General features: G+C 52.5%; 1 protein-coding gene across 1 annotated transcript; it reads left to right on the top strand.

The window, feature by feature from the left end:
• The first annotated feature begins 346 nt into the window (after window positions 1-346).
• RRM1 (ribonucleotide reductase catalytic subunit M1) lies at window positions 347-19496 on the top strand. Its single transcript, XM_032219417.1, has 19 exons — window positions 347-516; window positions 1568-1656; window positions 2537-2714; window positions 3276-3376; window positions 4293-4352; window positions 7709-7748; window positions 8877-9039; window positions 10080-10221; window positions 10373-10456; window positions 11276-11437; window positions 11725-11804; window positions 12607-12808; window positions 13803-13952; window positions 14723-14944; window positions 15377-15453; window positions 15597-15732; window positions 16352-16447; window positions 18060-18248; window positions 18638-19496. The coding sequence occupies exons 1-19, from the start codon at window positions 498-500 to the stop codon at window positions 18818-18820; spliced, it is 2373 nt and encodes a 790-aa protein (XP_032075308.1). The 5' UTR covers window positions 347-497; the 3' UTR covers window positions 18821-19496.
• The last annotated feature ends 132 nt before the right edge of the window (window positions 19497-19628 follow it).

Below are 19628 nucleotides of genomic sequence, written 5' to 3'. Positions count from 1 at the left end.
AGGTGGGGAGCCGCTTTCAGGGCTGCTCAAACGCAATTGGGGTGCAGCGGCCCCCCCCCCCCGGCGGGGTCTTGGCTGCGTTTTGGAGGGGGGGGGCTCCGTCCGGGCAGCGGCGAGAGAAAGCGGTCCAGCGAGGAGGAGGTCGGGGCGCTGCCGGAGGTGCCCTGCAGGTGGCGCTATCGCGGACTGACTGCGCCGCAGTCTTGGAGAAGCAGCAGGGGGGGGGGGCGTCCCTTTCCCGCCTTCCCCGCCGGGCTCGACGCGGCTTCCAGCGCGGCGCTGCGCACGCGCGAGTCCGGAAGCCGGTTTCCCCGTCAGCCGCCATCTTTGTACGGGGCAAACTCGGCTGTTTTGAGGGGCGGCCAGGCCCGCGTCCAAGATGGTGGCTCCGGCGTCTGTCGGGGCGGGGCCGCGGCGCTGGCGGGAAAGCGTCTGGCGGGCGATCGGCTGAGGCGGCGGCTGAGGCGGCGGAGCTCCTCGTCCGGCCCGGCACCACCATGCACGTCGTCAAGCGAGGTGGGCAGCCCGGTCCCCCCCGTCCCTCACCCGGCGGCCCCGGGCACTCGCTGGCGGGAGGGCGATGGGTTTTGTAGTCCCCCAGGGGGCCCCTTAGGCTGGGAGCCCCGCCCTCCCCACCCCAGACTTCGGGGGGGGGCAGCGACCCCCCCCAATTGGGACCGTTGAGGCGGAGGGGACACGCCGGCCCTGCGGGGAGGGGAGCCCCCCCAAAAGGGCTTCGACGATCCCCCTCATGCCTGGCAAGATATGGGGGGGGTCTCTCTCCTTCCTCCCCCAAGAGCCAGGCCTGAGCCCCCCCAGCCCCCCCCCCGCCTTAAACCCTCCCCTGAATTGAGGGGGCTGCGTCCCCCTCGTGCGACCCCCCCCCCCCGAAGCCCCTGGGAGAGGGAAAGGGGGCGTCCCGGGGGTCTTTTGGGCAGCCTGTTCCCCAAGTGCAAGGAAGGGGCCCCTCCCGCCCTGCCTCGAGGCCCCCGGAGCCCCCTGAGGCAGCCCCCCCCCACTGCCCTCCCCCTGAATGGAGGCTGCATCGCCCTCCCCCACCCCCAAGGGAGAGGACGAGGCCTGAGTAGGTGGGCCAAGGTCCTCCAGATGGGGGGGGGGTGCAGGGCTTGAGGGGGGCATCACGGGGTCTCCCGAATTGGGGGGGGGGCTGTTCCCAAAGGCCAATGGAGGGGGGAGGAGTGAGCCCCCCCCGAGGCCCTTCCCTAAATTCAGCCCCCCCCCCCAAAGAAGCCCCTGGAAGAGGGAAAGGCTTGGCCAGAGGGGCCCAGGTGCTTGGGGGGGGAGGGGGGGGAGGGATTGAGGTGGCCCCCCCCAGGCCTTCTGGTCTTAAAGAGTTCTTGTAACTCCTGAAAAGGGGGGGCAGCCTGCCCCCCAAGGAGTGCCCCCACTTCCCACCCACCAGAGCCAATATAGCCAACAAGGGGAGGGGGCACAGACTCTGGGTCCTCCTGCCCCCCGTCCCCCGACCCCCCCACGGGCTGCTGTTCCGCCTCAACTGCCTCCTTTCGACTGGAGATTTCATGCCTGCCGCTTTCCTCCCGGGCAGATGGCCGCCACGAGCGGGTTATGTTTGACAAGATCACCTCCCGGATCCAGAAGCTCTGCTATGGCCTCAATTTGGATTTTGTGGATCCCGTGAGTTTCTTTCTGGCTCCCCCAGATACAACACTGGTATTAATAAGACTGAGAAAAGGGGGTTAGTTTCCCACCAGGGTCTATTTCTTATTTAGCAATAGCAGTTAGACTTATATACCGCTTCGTAGGGCTTTCAGCCCTCTCTAAGCGCTTTACAGAGTCAGCAAATTGCCCCCACAATCCGGGTCCTCATTTCACCCACCTCGGAAGGATGGGAGGCTGAGTCAACCCTGAGCCGGTGAGATTAGAACCGCCGAACTGCAGATAACAGTCAGCTGAAGTGGCCTGCAGTACTGCACCCTAACCACTGCGCCACCTCGGCTCATTTAGATGGACATCTTCTCTTTGGATCAGCTGGGGGGGGAGGAGGGGAGGAAGGATACCTTTATAGGTGTGACACCACCCCCTTCACGCATGATACCTCATCAGCTCACGGCCTTAATCGCTACTCAGCCTTTTATTTATTTGACAAATTTATACGGCTGCCCAACTCAGACAGAGGTGAGTCTGACATTAAAAACCATAATTGGATAGGCAGGCAGGCAAAAACAGGAATAGAAATGGATGGATAGAGAAATAGAAGAATAGATGATAGAGATACAGATACTGAAATGGATGATAGGTGGAGAAATAGGTAGGTAGATGAATTTTGATCATGTGACCATGGGGATGTGGCAGTGGTTGTAAGTTTGAGGGCTAGTCAAAACCTTTTTTTTTAGTGCACTTATAACTTGGAATGGTCGCTAACTGAATAGTTGTAAGTCGAGGATCACTGCACTATGTTTCCGGGTGGCTACAGAGGCAGATTTTGTAGGCTGTAAAAAGGCTCCATGCTAGGAAATCCGTTTCCCACAAATAAGAGTTCTCTTCTTTTGGCCAGGCTCAAATCACCATGAAGGTGATCCAGGGTCTGTACAGTGGGGTGACCACGGTCGAACTGGACACGCTGGCGGCCGAGACGGCAGCCACTCTCACAACCAAGTACCCTGACTACGCCATCCTGGCCGCACGCATCGCGGTCTCCAACCTGCACAAAGAAACGAAGAAAGTCTTTAGCGGTGAGTTCTTTGCAGAAACGGGGACACTCTGTTATGGCTGTAGTTTAATTTCGATCACGTGGCCCTTGGGGTGCTGCAACAATTTTAAGTGGGAAAAGTCACTTTTTCCACTGCTGTTGAATGGTCACTAAGTGAACTATGGTAAGTCAAGGGAGCCCTGTACTATAAGAAGCTAAAAGTATATCAAATAATAGCTGATGCAAAAATTAATAGATATTTTTTAAGATGTTCTTAAGAGACACTCGGAGCCTCTGCCCGCCTGACAAAACAAGGGACCAGCTGGGCTTTTCTAGCCTGACCATCACAGCCATCACTGAGAAGGCTGTTTTGTGGGAAATTGTTCCAGCTCCTTGCTGTGATTTTCAAAGTTTGCTAAGCAACCAGTCGTAACCCGAGAACTACCTGTATTCAGGAAGTGAATTAATGCTGACTGATGGCTCTGAACAGAAAGATGGATAAGTAGAAAACGGATCCTCTGCACCCTGACCGCCATGCGTGCCTCCCTCCTGCCATGGTTAATATGGCCGTGCTGTGATCCGTTGTGCCTTTGTTGCTTTCCAGATGTGATGGAAGACCTCTACAACTATGTGAACCCACACAACAACAAGCATTCTCCCATGATCTCCAAACAAACCCTGGACATCGTCCAAGCCAACAAGGATGTAGGTGCTGATTGAATGAAGCTCTGTTGCGCAGGTGGAGACAAAGGTGGGGTCCCTGGGGCTCTCCGAGCTGGATGGCTTTCTTGCAGACGTTTCATGACCCAACTAGGGAACATCATCAGTGAGGAGGGGGGGTTGCTCTTTGTTTAGATACATGGGCATCCTCTGTTAGTGTTGGTGGGAGTGTTCTTGGTAGTCCCCTGCTTAGGCTGTTGAGAGAGCAATCTCCCCTCCCTTCCAGCACTGATGATGTTCCCCAGTTGGGTCATGAAAACATCTGCAAGAAAATAGACCAGCTCAGAGAGCACCAAGGTCCCCACAGCTGTCCTCCCACTCCTCTTCTCTGCAAACCGCACTCCCTTCCAGCACTGATGATGCTCCCTAGTTGGGTCTGCAGGAAAGCAGCCCAGCTCAGAGAGCACCAAGGAACACCCCCCCTCCCCAGTTCAACCTTGAGCTACAGAGATTTGCTTCTGTTGGGGAAACAGGTTCTAGTGCTGTGGGATTCTAGCCTTGAGGTGGGACAGGTGGGAATCTTGCCAGGGTCTTTGGTGCCTCTTTTTTGAGATCCCGACATTTCCTCAATGTTGAGATCCCGCTGGGATGAGCACAGCGTGTTGCTCTTCTGGCAAGGCCTTGTGTCCAGTCCTGGCCCTGGACAGGCTCTGGGTTCCTTAAGGCAAGGGGTCTTCGTTTGCTTCCATAGACCTTGCCTAGACGCTCTAAGAGCAGAGCCTGGAGCATCTTTGCCACTCAGAAGTCAGATTAGATGTCCCTGCCCCCCCCCCGTCCCCCATGACCCTTTGAATTTTAGCGTATTTATGAACAAGAATGCTGCATATTTGAGCTCAGGTGGACTGAGGGCCACACAGTCTCAATGTTGAATCTGAGATCCTGTTGTCGTTTTTTTCCACAGCGACTGAATTCTGCAATCATCTATGATCGGGATTTCTCCTACAATTACTTTGGCTTTAAGGTAAGGTGGGAGTTTATTTATTTACTTGTATCCGGTCTTCTGTTATGTTTCCAAATAACTCAAGGGAGTGAAAGTGCACCATACTCCTTCCTTCTCCACGTTTCACCCCCAAAACAACAACTCTCTGAGGTGGGTTGGGCTGAGAGGGAGGGGCTGGCCTAAATTCACCCAGCTGGCTTTCAGGTGGGCCTTGAAGTCACGGCCTCCCGCGTTCTAGCCTAGAGAGAGGAGAGTTGGAAGAATCCTGGAGTTGTAGAGGGGAACTTGAAGATCTTCTAGTCCAACTCTATGTAACGTGCAGGAAAACTATTTAAATCCTACGTAGCCAGTGATTAACTAGCTTCTTCAAAAACCCCAAAGGTGGAGAACTCGCAACCTCTCTAGGGAGATCTTTCTTTTCTCCCCTATTTTACCATCAGAAACCTTTCCTTGTGTTTAAAGGATTCCTCCCTCCCTCCCTCCTTTTTTCCCCTCCTTCCTTCTTTTTTTTAATAATTAAAAAAAATTAATTTAAAACAAACACAACATCCTTCTTTACATGCTGCAGAAAGTGTATCAGTTGGTTACAAAAAGACTTTCGTGCATCTCTTCCACAGTCAACAAACAAAATTCATGTTAACTCGAGCATTTTAACTCAAATATTTATACATGTCACCATCATCATCTCTCCATTTTCATTTGACTATAATTGTTTAAGCGTCCTTCATCATAAAATAGACCAAGGTTTAATACATAACCACATACTGGCCTTTCAATTACTATTTCTAAAATCCTCCACTAACACTAAATCCTTATCTCCTATTCTAGCTAAACATCCATAATGTTTAATAACAAAGTTTTCTAATCCTCCTTTCCAAATCACTGTTTAAAGTTTACATCCAGGTTCCTTATGTTATACCCATGTCTATATATACGTTGTTATTCTTATCCCTCTTTTATTTGACTATATCCTATATCATATTTTCCCCCTAATAATCAAAACTTTAATTGTATCTAACTTAGTTCTTTTTTATTATTATTAACCTTTATGTATAATCCAAAGGGATTGCTAATCTTTCTTACATGAGTACCATTCAATATTCATATCCAATTATACTCATCATAACACTACACATTGTATACATTAGTAACATCAGTTATTTATTTAAGCTATATCTATTGTCAATAAATTTCACTAAGTTTAACTAGTTTTAAATTATATTCTTCCATCTATCAACCTGTATCTTTCCAATAGCAAAACAGTCTCATATCTTCTGCCATTTGTGGTGTCAGTCGTCTAGTCATCTTCTTGATCAGCTTTGTATGGACTCCTCTTAGCAACTCCTTGCTTATAAGATCTCTCATATAATCTTGATGCCCTCTTTCTGTTTCCTTATTCAGCTTATCTTTGATTGTCAGCAGTGTTATCAATGCTTTTGCTAATAGAATTTCTCTCTTTAAATCCATAGATTCTTTGGTTTTTTTCTTCTTCTGTATCTGCCCTCTGGAATAATTTTCCTCTCCATTTAATTCCTCTGCCAGTATTCCATTCTTTCCATTTTCAGAGACAAACCAATCACCATAAATATCAGCAGGTTTAATCTCTTTATATTCATTTTCCACTTTGCATTTGATAGACATCCTCAATTTCTTCATCATATTTTATGTGCTCTAAGTATTTCAGTTTTTTCCCCTATTCTTTCATATGTATTTGAAAATTTCTGTATTTCTAAAAGTATCTTTTGCAAACTTAAGACTTCTATTTTCTTTTGAAATTGTGACATTCTAACAAACACAGCTGCTCTAGCTTGGAAGGTTAATAAAATTGAAGCATAGATTCACAAAGAACGTTGTTTTTACTTTTCTCTGATTAGAAATATACTTCAAAGGGACATCTGTGTGCTTCCCTTCTTATCACTCTCTGTAGTCAAGCAGTAAAACCTTGTAGTGCCAAGTCAAAACAACCCGTGGAGAAAAAAAAGTGTTCCATTTTCAGTACACAAACTCCAGTCAACAAATCCTCCCAGCCTCCGGGCAGCGGTAACACTGTTGAAAATCTAATTTCCTTTTGTATCTTTTTTGTATTCCAAGTTAGAAAAAAGAGTTCAATCTTTAAATGAATTAGAAAAATACCCACAGCAATGAAAGAGGAAAACTTTAGTCCATAGGTTACAGAGAACAATAAAAGAAAAAAAAATAGAAGAAGAAGCCGAGGTGGCGCAGTGGTTAAATGCAGCACTGCAGGCTACTTCAGCTAACTGCAGTTCTGCAGTTCGGCGGTTCAAATCTCACCGGCTCAAGGTTGACTCAGCCTTCCATCCTTCCGAGGTGGGTAAAATGAGGACCCGGATTGTTGTTGGGGGCAATATGCTGACTCTGTAAACCGCTTAGAGAGGGCTGAAAGCCCTAGGAAGCGGTATATATAAGTCTAACTGCAAAAACTGCAAGAAAACTTAATCCATCAGTTTCAAAAGGCTTGCATAAATTCCATCCATGAAGATAGCATTTAAAAAGTAAGATAACCACTGTCCAAAATCTTTCCAAATTCTCCAATTTGGAATAATTGAAAGTTTTTATAGGCAGTCTCTTTTTAAAACAGTAAAAGTTCTTCACCAGCTGGTATCCTTCCGTTTTGGAGCTGGCCCAACTTCGTCAGCCTTGGCTGGATTTGTTGTCACCGGCTTGAAGAACTTCTCTTGCTTCTTTCAGGGATTTTGCGATATCCCTGAGGTCAGCAAGACATACTCTTCCTGTTCACCGTCTCTTCGGGACAGTTTAGGTCTGATTGGACCACCCAGTGGCGAAAGTATTGGCTGCGGTCTCGGAGCATCGAGACCGCACGTCCATCTCATCGCGACGTTGGTTCCTCCTTCCCTCTGTTTTCCTTTCTTTTATCTTGTTTACACAGCCAGGGGGCAGATCATGCTAAACAGGATAAGTACAGTAGGATAAGGTTGATGGTCCCAGTTACTTACTGGTCCCCATTGTTGGTATAGCAGCTGACAGCGCTGTTTATATAACCACGGATGCAGCCGTCCATCCTTGCTAGAAAACAAGGATTTATAAGGCCAGCTTTACTTCTGGGGTGGGTTTTTTTTTGTGTGTGTGGGGGACGGGACAGTTGAGGAAATGCATCTGGACAGGGCTTTTCTAGGCTGAGGAAGAGCAGGAGCCTTAAGCAGAGTTTGAAGCCTCCTCCTTTTGGGTCTGCTGGATCCAGACCACATGGGGGTGGCGGAGTGGGGTGGAGGATGTGGGGGGGTTATTGCGGGCACATTTGGGGCCTGGCAGTAGACTTAAAGTATGTTGTTGGTGATAAATGGTTGTATGATTTCATTGTCCCTTTGTGACCCTGATTTTTTTTAAAAACCTTTCAGACCCTGGAGCGATCTTATCTTCTGAAAATCAATTCTAAAGGTTTGTACAACGGGCTCAATTCTTTGTACTTTATTCTTAACTTTTCTGAACGTCCGATAAGACCAAAGCCCATTTTGGAACTGCCAGGCATCAAAGGGACTCTTCCAGGAAACCTCCAAGCGAGAAAGTGTCCCTCTCAGATTCCTCCAAAGGTTTCTGGCCTTTTCAGAAGGTCTCAGAAAACACAATGGGCTTTCCATGCACCCATTGGACCTGCCGGCCTAGTTGATTAAGTAGCGGTGGGCTCTCTCCCACGGGACCCTCCTAGCCAGCTGCCTCCCCCGCTGACTCTGCCCAGTTTAAGTCCTGCACGGGTTGCCCATTTGACGCATCTGCTGAACTGCAGTTCGTGAGCATTTCTGCCTCTTCGTAACATCTGAAAAAGGTTCTGCTGAAATTCTCTGAAATGGGCTGGCCCAGCTCTCCTCCCAACCGGGTGGATGCATCCCTCGTAAAGGTGGTCCTTGACTTATGACCACAGTTGGAGCCGGAAGGGATTGTTAAGTGAGCCACACCCAATTTCACTACTTTTTTTTTTGGCCATAGTCATTGGAATCGCTGCAGTTGTTAAGCAAGGCACGTGATCGTTAAGCGAATCTGGCTTTGCCTGTCAGAGGCTGTCTGGGAAGGTCACTCATGGCGACCGCCTGACCCCCAGGGCTCTCCAGCCATGTTAAATATATGTGTGTATGTGGGGGGGGGCAGCTCCCAAATTTCAAGCACACAACTTATGGGGCTGCTACAATGGTCATAAGGCTGAGGACCAGTTGTAAGTCACTTTTTTTCAGTGCTGTTGTAACTTCTGAACAAATTGTGGTAAATGAAGGGCTGCAAGTGTTGGTGATATCAGGTTTTAGATTTATTTAACAGAATAACAGGGTTGAAATGTGACTGCTCTGTGTGTGTGTGTGTGTGTCTGTCTGTCTGTCCTTGGAACTTTGGAAGTGGATCTTAAGTACCTTCTGGGCTCCATTGTAACTTTGGACAGTCACTAAACAAGCAGTTGTAAACCAAGGACTACCCATAAGTGTAGGGACAGGTCTCCCCCACCCAGCCAAATGTGTAACCGTCACAACGTCTCTCTGCCCCCCTGGAAAGCATCTCCCTTCTCTGCCTCCCTGCCTGCAGTGGCCGAGCGTCCCCAGCACATGCTGATGAGGGTCTCGGTGGGCATCCACAAGAACGACATCGAGGCGGCCATTGAGACCTACAACCTCCTGTCCGAGAAGTGGTTCACCCACGCTTCCCCCACCCTCTTCAACGCCGGCACCAACCGCCCTCAACTCTCCAGGTAAGGGTTGGGGGGGGGGCTTTGGCTGGCTGAGCACTGTGGGAGGAACTGCTGAAGCCAAGTGGCTTGGAAGGTCGAAGAAACGGGGGCTGCTTCCAGCTTAGATCCTCCCCCGCCCCCACCTGCTCTCCAGGTGTGTGGGGCAGTCGCTCCCTTCCTTCTGCAGCTCATGTGGCCGCATCCAGATTTGGGGATCGTTGTCCGATTCCAGCATCTTGGGGCAGCAGCGAAGAAAGATTGAAGGGCTTTTTTCAGTGGTTGCCTTGGGTCCTGCTCCAATGGCGCTTAGCACCAGCGCTGAGACGCATATACCGCTTCATGGTGCTTTATAGCCCCCTCTTAAGTTTTACAGCTTGTTGCCCCCAACAATCTGGGTCCCCCTTTCCCTGACCTCAGAAGGATGGAAAGCTGAGTCAACCTTGACCAGTCAGGATCGAACTGGTGGCAGTGGGCAGAGTCAGCCTTCCACCCTGCACTCTAACCACGGGGGCCACCCGGGCTCTTGTAATCTGCCGTCCCTTGTAAAGGTCAAGATGACTTGTAATTGTGGCATTGGGAGATTTATCAAAGTTAGTTGGATAAGGAAAGGCCTTAATTGAAAAAATAGACACAATAATTTATTTGGCCAAGTGCAGTTAGAGATACAAGGGATTTGTCTCCGGTACAGAAGCTTTCGGTGTACTTGAAAACAGCAGAATGTAATGATGATAATAAAGCACAGGGCCAAGAGAGGGTGGGAATAAAAGGGATAGAAATCCTGCAGCCGTGTCCTGTTCAGACACGTACATATGAGACATTGCATTTCACCTGCTGTGAGAGTTGGGGGCTCAGCAGAGTGGTGGCACGAGGGAAGACCCTCTCCCTGTCCCTGGCTGTCTGGGCGTGCAAACAAACAGACTCCCCTGCCAAGGTTGCCTGAGCAGTTGGAGTTGGGTGTGGAAGGGCAGCCCTCTTGCTGGGCTCAGGGCTGAGCTCTGCCCTGGTTGGGAACCGGCCTTGCTCTACCTGAGCCTGGGCACCTGTCTTTTCTCCCCCTCCAGCTGCTTCCTCCTGTGCATGAAGGACGACAGCATCGAGGGCATCTACGACACGCTGAAGCACTGCGCGCTCATCTCCAAGTCCGCGGGGGGCATCGGGGTGGCCGTGAGCTGCATCCGGGCCACCGGCAGCTACATTGCTGGGGTGCGTCTGCCCTGGGCAGCCCAGGCGGGTTCCTGGGGGCCCCATGCCCGGGAGGGTAACTGAGGCTGCCTCGGAGGGAGCCTTTCTCCCTGGCTCAGGAGCAGCGCAAGGGGGATGCAGCTCACTCTCTCCAATCTCTTTCATTTTCCAGACCAACGGCAACTCCAACGGGCTGGTCCCCATGTTGAGGGTCTACAACAACACGGCTCGCTACGTGGACCAAGGGGGAAATAAGGTAGGTGGTCTTCTCCCAAGGGGGCCGGTGGAGACGGGTGTGATTGTCCCAGGGACGTCTTCTCAAGCATAGTTTAAAGCGGGGGTCTCCAACCTTGGCACCTTTTAAGACTTGGGGAGTTCAACTCCCAGAATTCCTCGGCTGCAGCTGGCTGAGGAATTCTGGGACTTGAAGTCCACAGGTCTTAAAAGTTGCCAAGCTTGGAGACCCCCGCTTTAAAGTGGGGGCTTGTCTCTGGCGAGGGATGAAGGAGCCTCAGCAAAGTGGAGAGAACGAAGAGCAACAAGGAGGATTAGGGGGCTGGAGGCTAAAACAGACGAAGAACCGGTTGCAGGAATTTGGGGTATGTCCCATTTAATGAAGAGAAGGACTAGAGCAGTGTTTCTCAACCTTGGCGACTTTAAGTCCTGTGGACTTAAAGTCGCCAAGGTTGAGAAACACTGGACTAGAGGGAGCATGATAGCAGTCTTCCAGTATTTGAGGGTCTGCCCCAAAGAAGAGGAGGAGAGGGGGAGTCAAATTATTCTCCAAAGCCCCTGAAGGCAGGAGAAGAAGAAGCAATGGATGGAAACTAACCAAGGAGAGAAGCAATCTGGAACTAAGGAGAAACTTCCTCACGGTGAGGACAATCAGCCAGTGGAACGATTTGCCACCAGAGGTTGTGGGTGGAGGCTTTTAAGAAGAGGCTGGACAGGCTTTTGTCTCCTGCTTGGAGGTCTGGACTAGGGGGGACCTGAGGGTTTGAAAGAGGCCCCAGAAACGCAGCCAGGGCCAAGATGGGCTGAAGGGGCTCATGCCTGGTCTCTTCCCCCCCAACAGAGACCCGGGGCCTTCGCCATCTACCTGGAGCCCTGGCACTTCGACATCTTTGAGTTCCTCGACCTGAAGAAGAACACGGGGAAGGAGGAGCAGAGAGCTCGGGACCTTTTCTACGCACTCTGGATCCCGGACCTCTTCATGAAACGGGTGGAGACCAACCAGGTAAATCGCGGCCGAGTCCTCTGACACTCGGCAGGATCAGCTGGGAGGGGGGTGGGCTGGGCGAGGGGACCCCCTCCGTGGCCTGAGCCAACCTGAACCCTGATCTTTGTGGCCTAGAAGGGGCGGGGCTTATTCTTGTGGGCTCATCTTGAATGCTTTGCCTTTCGTGAGCATCTTTTAAGGTTGTTATTAACGCATTGAGGTCCGTCTGGAGAAGGAGAGAGTATGGGTAGTGGGTGGGATCTCCAGCCCACCGGAGTTGAGCTTTCCCCCCCCCCCCTCAACAGGACTGGTCCCTGATGTGTCCAAGCGAATGTCCCGGCCTGGATGAGGTCTGGGGAGAAGAGTTTGAGCGGCTCTACGAAAGGTAGGGGGGAGCGGCTGGGCTGGGAGGTGCAGCACGGAAGCCCAGAGTTTCTGCAGGACGTTTTGGGATGCATCTGCATCCATCACCCTCAGCACCAGGGATTTCCCCAGGAAGCCACGGGGGGCTTTGATGAAACCAAAGGGAACGATACTCGTCAAGTCCTCTGTGCTGAGAACCCAAAGGGACTTCAAGAAATGCGGAAGGAAAATGCCAAACGGCTCTTGACCCAACGTAGAAAGGATTCTGGGCGTGAGAAGGGGCGGTGGGGCTGCCTGAAGGAGGCCTCCAGTTGGAGGACTTCCCCAAAGCTTCCTCCCCTGTCCTTCGGGGACTCCCAGGGGGCTCCATCCGGGCAGCAGGGCCACTAGTGAGGAAGCTCTTGCGGGGGCTGAGGGTTTGCATTTCGTGGAGGTGGGTGGGATCACTAGTTATCCCCATGCTGGAGGTGATCGAGGGGCCGGATCGGTGGGTGCTTTGTGTTGGGAGGGGGGGCCCTCCAGACTGGTGGAGGGTGGGGCAGGGGTCACGGGGGCCAGTGGAGGGCTCAGCTCTCCTGTTTTCTGGATAAGCAGCTGAGAGCAAAAGTCGGACAGTAAGGACACCAAACCAGCCAAGTCCGTGAGTGGCCCGTAGCTGCGTGAGGCTTCTTCCAGCCGCTTGAGTTGGGCCCGGAAGAGAGATGGGGAGGCGTCTCCCCCAATTCCCCCCATCTGCCGTAGGTCCCTCTGGCTGGGGAGGTGCCTGGGTGTTTGGGCTGAGGCCGGGGGTGGAGGTGCTGGAAGCCCTGTGCTTGTCCCCCCAGCTACGAGAAGCAAGGCCGGGTGCGCAGAGTGGTGAAGGCCCAGCAGCTGTGGTACGCCATCATCGAGTCCCAGACGGAGACAGGGACGCCCTACATGCTCTACAAGGACTCCTGCAACCGGAAGAGCAACCAGCAGAACCTGGGCACCATCAAGTGCAGCAACCTCTGCACTGAGATTGTGGAGTACACCAGCCAGGAGGAGGTGGGCCTCCCCCCCTTGCCTTCCCCTCCTGCCCTGCCCTCACCTCCTTTTCCTTTTCTCTCTTTTTAAACTTTCTTTTTATTTCTAAACATAAAAGACAACATGGAAAATTCCCATCCATTACATACCGCATGTCGTTTGGTTACAAGCGTTTGTGCATCCGTATTTTCAATCACATATACAATCACAAAATTTCCATCTAATATAACTAGTTACCTCACTTTCATCATATATTCAATTACAATTAATATTTCTTTTCAGCGAACCTAATTCTTGATTGTCTATTTAATAACAATATACCTTTCTGTAATCATCTCATTCTGAATATTTTTACAGTGTAAAAGGATTTGCCAACTGTTTATGTTCACACATCACTACTTTCAATTATGCATAATTCCGCCAATCATCCATCAAGTATGCTTATGTTCATTGTTGTCCTTGTACATCATACATTCAAACAAAAATGTTCTTCCTTCATTTTTAAACTAAGTATTCTAAATACTCACTTCATATCCAATCTTTCATTACTTTCTTATTAAAACTTTTATCTACAACAAGGTATCTTTATCTTTTCCTTGTCCCCCGTTTCCTCCCTCCCCCCTGTCCCTTTCAGCCAAGCCCAGAAGGGTTCCCAGGCACCCAGAAAGGTCTCTTCGGACAGTCTTATCACAAACCTCCCTAATTCATTCCTGGGAGAAGAACTTGAGTGTGGGGGGAGCAAGACTGGGAGTCCCGGCTGATAGGCCCCCCTCCTATTCCCACAGCCCTTTAAGGGCCCTGAGGAGCCGGGCATCGACCAATAGTTTAAGTGCATTGGGCCCCTATGAAGGGAAATAAATGGTGGGACCCCCTGCTTGGGCAAAGCTCAGAGTCCGGGTGCTGGGAGGTCCAAGGACTGGGCTCCCGTTGGGGTGGGGGTCTCCAGGGCAGGGGGAGGAGGAGGCCTGTGGGGCCTTCCCTCCCGTGAGAGCCTCTCTCCGCTTTCCCCTCCCAGGTGGCCGTCTGCAACCTGGCCTCCATAGCACTGAACATGTATGTGACCCCGGAGCACAGCTACGACTTCCAGAGGCTGGCCGAGGCCACCACGGTCATCGTCCGCAACCTGAACAAGATCATCGACATCAACCACTACCCGGTGCCGGAGGTACGTGGGGTCTGGGAGGGGGCGCCCGGGCTGGGTCCCAAGTTGTGACGGTCGTTAAGCGCCCACCGTCTAGGCACAGGGAAACCAGGCGCCGGTCGATTCTCAGGCAGGGAAATCCCCAGCAGATTCCTTCCTTCGTCTGAGGCCTCTGCAGAGCTGCCCACCTTCCAACCCACCCTGGGCGGCTCCTAATCAGAAATTAAAAAAATACTGAATTATTTTAAAAGTCAACCCATTAAAAGGGTAGAAATCCAGGCGAACCCAGAGGCGCTTTTCCCCCCAGAGGCGCCTGGGCTTCCTGGTTTTCCTCTGAAGAGGTTTTGCTCCCCGTCCCAGAAGCTTCTTCAGCTCCGACTGGAAGGTTGATGCTCCTTGCAGAGCTGAAGAAGCTTCCTGGATGAGAAGCGAAAGGCCTTCACGGAGAAACCCAGGAAGTCCAGTTGCCCCTTGAAGAAAAAAAGCCCCTGGGGGGGCAACTGTGACCTGGAGGACGGAGAGCAACCTACCACCCCTTAATCCCCCCCCTCTCCCCCCAGAGGCGCTTGGGGGAAGGACCAGCCCTCGAGGCCTCACGGAAGGTCCAAAGGCTGGAGGCCCGTCAGGGGGCAGAGTGGGTTGTGGGGCAGGGGCTGCCACAGAGGAGACGGGCTTCCTAGCTCCCCTCGGGTGGCAGCATTTAGGGGAAGGGGTTGGGGGGTGGAGGTGGAGATCCGCTCAAGCTGAGACCAGGTGGGCTGAGCCCCTCCTCTCCTCCCGCCAAACCTCTCCAGGCCGAGACCTCCAACAAGCGCCACCGCCCCATTGGCATTGGGGTGCAGGGCCTGGCCGACGCCTTCATCCTCATGAGGTTCCCCTTTGAGAGCCCCGAGGCCCAGCTGCTCAACCAGCAGATCTTCGAGACCATCTACTACTGGGCCCTGGAGGCCAGCTGCCAGCTCGCCCGGGAGTACGGGCCCTACGAGACCTACCAGGGCAGCCCCGTCAGCAGAGGAGTAAGTGGAAGGGGGCTCCGGACTGGGGAGGGGCAGGGGTGTGCATCTGGGGCTCTGCCTGAGTCTGAGTCCCCCTGAAAAGAGGCGTTTGCTCCTTCATCGGGGAGCTTTGGATCTTCGAAGAGGCCCCGTTCAGTGGGCCTCCCTGAGCTCGGCTGTCTTTCATGAGTGTTATCAGTGCTATCATCATCAGCACTGATGACGTTACCTAGTTGGGTCATGAAATGTCTGCAAGAAAACAGCCGAGCTGAGAGAGCGGCTTTATCTTTCTTTTCAAACCCAGAGAATCTCCACAGTGTCCCGTTAGACAGGCAGACCCCCCTCCCTCTTAGCTCCCCTTGGGAAGGAAGTTTGGGGTGCAGGCACCCTTCCTTGGCAGGCCCTGCTCTGTGGGGCGTGTGGGTGAGCTGGCGTGTTCCTTCCCTCCCGCAGATCCTTCAGTACGACATGTGGGACGTGACCCCCACGGGCCTTTGGGACTGGAGCGCTCTGAAGGCAAAAATCGCACAGTGAGTACAAGACCCCCCTCCCCACGCCCTGCTGCAGAGGGTGGGTGTCCAGCGCAGGGGGAGGGCTGCCCCTCCCTCTTTCCTGTAGCCTGCTGGGCCCCTGCCAGCCCCCCGTTTCTCCTGCCCGTCTCTCTCTCTCCCAGGTACGGGATCAGGAACAGCCTCCTGGTGGCCCCGATGCCCACAGCTTCCACGGCTCAGATTTTGGGGAACAATGAGTCCGTGGAGCCCTACACCAGCAACATCTACACCCGCCGGGTCCTCTCGGGGGAGTTCCAGGCAAGGAAGGGGGGGCCAGGACTGTGGGGAGGGTCCCGGTGTTGCCAAGAGGGTAAAGGGCCTCACGTGATGGGGGGGGGGCTGGAGAGGCCCCGGGCTGTTGCGTGCTGGTCCTCGAGTTACAACCACAACTGGGCCAGAAGTTCTAAGAATTGCTAGGCGGGGGGGGCGTGTTGTAAGGTGGACCCCACCTGGTTTCCTGACCTTTTTTGACACGGTTGTTAAGCGAATCATTGCAGTTGTTCAGTGAATCATGTTGCTAAGCCAATCCAGCTTCCCCCCAATTGACCCCTCTTATGGGAAGGACGCAGAGGGCGATGCCGTGGGCCCCGGGGAGGAGCTGCGGCTGCGGCTGCAAAACACTTGGGGGTTTTGCCAAATTTCGATTCTGTGTCTGGTTGACAGTCCCTTTTTTTCAATGCTGTTGGAACTTCCAGTGGTCACTAAAAGAATGGTTGTAACTTGAGGACTGCCTGCAGTAAAAAAACGGCTGCCTCCCTCAGAGAAGGGCCTGCGTGGCGACCTGAGAAGGGAAGCGGGCGTGGGCCGTAGGAGGGGTGGCGGCGGCCAAAGGGGGGGTGACTTGCCTAAGGTGACTGCCGGGGTTTTGGGGTTGCAGATAGTGAACCCCCACTTGCTGAAGGACCTGACCGAGAGGGGCCTGTGGAACGAGGAGATGAAGAACCAGATCATCTCCTTCAGCGGCTCCATCCAGGTATGTCCGGCCGAGGGTCCTGGGTCCCCTGTGCTGGTCAGGGCCCCCGCCTGCTTTTTCTGCTCTGCTACTGTGGGGCCCAGCGGAGCTCTCCCCCCCCCCCAGTTGCGTCATGGAAACGATACACGATTGTGCGAGGAAACGGTCCCCTTACACTTCGAACCTCATCCGGCAGTGGGTTCTTGTGGAATTACCTTTCCCTCATCCAGGGCTGTTGTGCCGTAGACAAAAATGCAGACTGCAGCTCAGTTGTGGTTGCTCCTCTCCGGGCCTGTGAGTTTCCCAAACAGCTGTGTGGAGTCTGGTGTGCTAAAGACCAGCTTTGGCATCCGGGCTCATCTGAGCGTCCTTAGAGTGACCCTTTAATGCAGGGCTTATATTTTTAATTTATTTCTATCTTTACTTGTAAGGTTTCACCTGTTTGTTTTTAATCTGTCCTTTTATTCATATATTGATGTGATCTTAAGATAGAATCCTTCATGGAGTAGAATTCTTTCTTTGGCCAAGCGTGATTAGACACACGAGGAATTTCTCTCCATTGCAGAAGCTCTCTGTGTACATGCGAAACAACAAAGTAATCATCATCATCATCATCATCATCATAATGATATCAATAAGAGAAGGCAGTGGAACAGATGAGAGGGATTGTTAGGAAAGCTCCCCATTGGGAGAGCAAGTACGTTCAGGGAAGCGTTGTGAGAGTGTTGTTGGAGAACACACAAACCAGCATACAGAGACACTGCAGTTTAAATAGGCTTTTACTTTCGTGGAAATAGAGGTAACAGAGTCCATCAAACAGTCCAAGTCATACATGGATAAGACAGTCATCAACGTCTTTCAGTTAAGGGATAATCCAAATAACATAGTCCATAATCACACAAACAGTCCTGTACACAAAGTTTGCTAGCAGTTGCAAAACTTACAATAGCTCACAGCACTCAGATCAGATCAGCCCAGCATCTAACGAAACAGAGAGCTAACAGTCATTCTGGCTCCCTCTTGTGGCCGATTGAGGAAACCGCAACCAATCACATTTTACAGTATGATTTAAAGAAACAGGTACAACAACATTGTTACCTGATTTACTGTATATATTGCCAACCCAACTGTTAGAATTATATTCCTAACAAGGATAAAAACAAGACAGCCACACAACATGGATAAATATCTTTGGGCATAGGACAGGGCTGTGGAAATTAGGTGTTTGGCAGAGGGATGGCACGGGGGCAGAAACTGTCCTTGTGTCTAGTTGTTTTGGCGTGCAATGCCCTATAGCGGGGACCAGAGGGGAGAAGCTGAAACAGATCATGTCCAGGCTGGTTGCAGTGATGTGGTGTAAGCCGCCCAGAATCCTTTAGTCGAGATAAGCAGTGCAGAAATTTAACCAATAAATAGATTTTTACCAAGACACTCCTCTTTGGTTGCCCAGGCTAAAGAGGCCCTCTGTGCCACGTTTCCGGGCTGCTGGCAGAGAGGCTGCTGGGACCTCTCCCCCTTCTCTCCCCCTCCCTTCCCCCTCTCCCTTCCCCCCTCCTCTCTTTCTACCAGCTCCCAACTGCCCAGAGAAAGAGAGAGAGAGAGACCCATCCTCTGCTGCTCTTCTGCCTTCCAGAATATCCCGGAGATTCCCGAGGACTTGAAGCAGCTCTACAAGACGGTGTGGGAGATCTCGCAGAAGACCATCCTGAAGATGGCGGCCGACCGGGGGGCCTTCATCGACCAGAGCCAGTCTCTCAACATCCACATTGCGGAGCCCAACTACGGCAAGCTGACCAGCATGCACTTCTACGGCTGGAAGCAGGTGAGCGGGGAGGGCAGAGGAAGCGGCCACCTCCTGCAGCGGGCTGGGGAGGGCCATGAAGCTAAGGGCCCCCCTCTGAACAGGCATCTCCATCCAATGCTGCATAACAGCATTGATGACATTCCCTAGTTGGGCCATGAGATGTCTGAAAGAAAGCAACTCGGCTCAGAGAGCGCCATCTCCTGGGGATTGGCCCAAAGTCTCCCTCTCGACGTTTATGCCTCAGGAGTGACTAGATCTGGTTTCCTAGTGATTGGCCCAGTCACCCAACCAGCTTCCGTGCCTAAGGTGGGACTGGAACTCGTGGCCTGCTGCTTTCTAGCCTGGATGCCTCCAGCGCTGAGGCCGAGGCCTTGGGTCTTTGAGCCGGTTGCACTTGCCTCCCGCAGGGCCTGAAGACGGGGATGTACTACCTGCGGACCAAGCCGGCGGCCAACCCCATCCAGTTCACCCTCAACAAGGAGAAGCTGAAGGAGAAGAGCTCCAAGGAGGAGGAGGAGAAGGAGAGGAACACGGCGGCCATGGTCTGCTCCCTGGAGAACCGGGAGGAGTGCCTGATGTGCGGGTCTTAAGGAGCCTCTGGGCCCCCTCGGCCTCCTTCCGTCTCCTCCCAGCCCCCCAGCCCCCAGCTAGGTTAGGAAGTTTTAGGCTACTCCGCAGGGCAGCCAGGCCGTGGCACTCTGCCTGCAGGAGGCTGGGTAGCCCTCCTGCACTTGCCTTCCCTTGGAAACGGCCAAGGCAGGATTGGGGGAGGAGGTCAGGGGGGAAGGGAAGAAGTGGGGGTCGAACGGCTGTAGCCAGAATCTGTAAGTGCCCTTGAGGAACGGCCGTTCCTCATTCACCCCCAGGGAGGCAGGTTCAGCTGCTTTGACGACGCCTCCTTGTGCCTGACCCCCTCCCTCCCTCCCTCCTCCCTGGGACCCCTTCTAAGGGTCTGCTGCCCCTTCTAGCCCACCCTTTCCCACTTCTCGCTGTCTCCCTCTTTGCGGGAAGAGTCGGTTCTTGGCACAATTTCTCCCTCCTCACAAATCCTGTGAAACCTTTGCTCCGTTAAGATCCCGACTGTACTGGGCTGCCAGGCTGGGCTGCTGGGCCTGGGCCAAAGGATGCCCCTTGGCTCCCTCGGGTCATTCCCTAATCTGTGCCTTCCGTTTGACTATTTATTGTATTCGGCTACTCTGCAGGTAGACCGGGATCCTTCAGCTTCTCAAATACACCAATAAAGACTCCAGTGGGAGGATTAAGGGCCGTCCTTTTAGACCTTGGTGTTCATTCGCTGGCCGGACACTTTGAATTCACTTTTGGGGGGGAGTCCTAGATGAACTAGCTGCCTCCCAATGTTTGAGGGGCTGCCAGAGAGGGGTGTGTGTGTGCGTGTGT

The sequence above is a fragment of the Thamnophis elegans genome, chromosome 6 (assembly GCF_009769535.1).
Source record: "Thamnophis elegans isolate rThaEle1 chromosome 6, rThaEle1.pri, whole genome shotgun sequence".
In the NCBI taxonomy this organism is placed as follows: Eukaryota; Metazoa; Chordata; class Lepidosauria; order Squamata; family Colubridae; genus Thamnophis; species Thamnophis elegans.
This window is presented reverse-complemented; position numbering and strand designations above follow the sequence as displayed.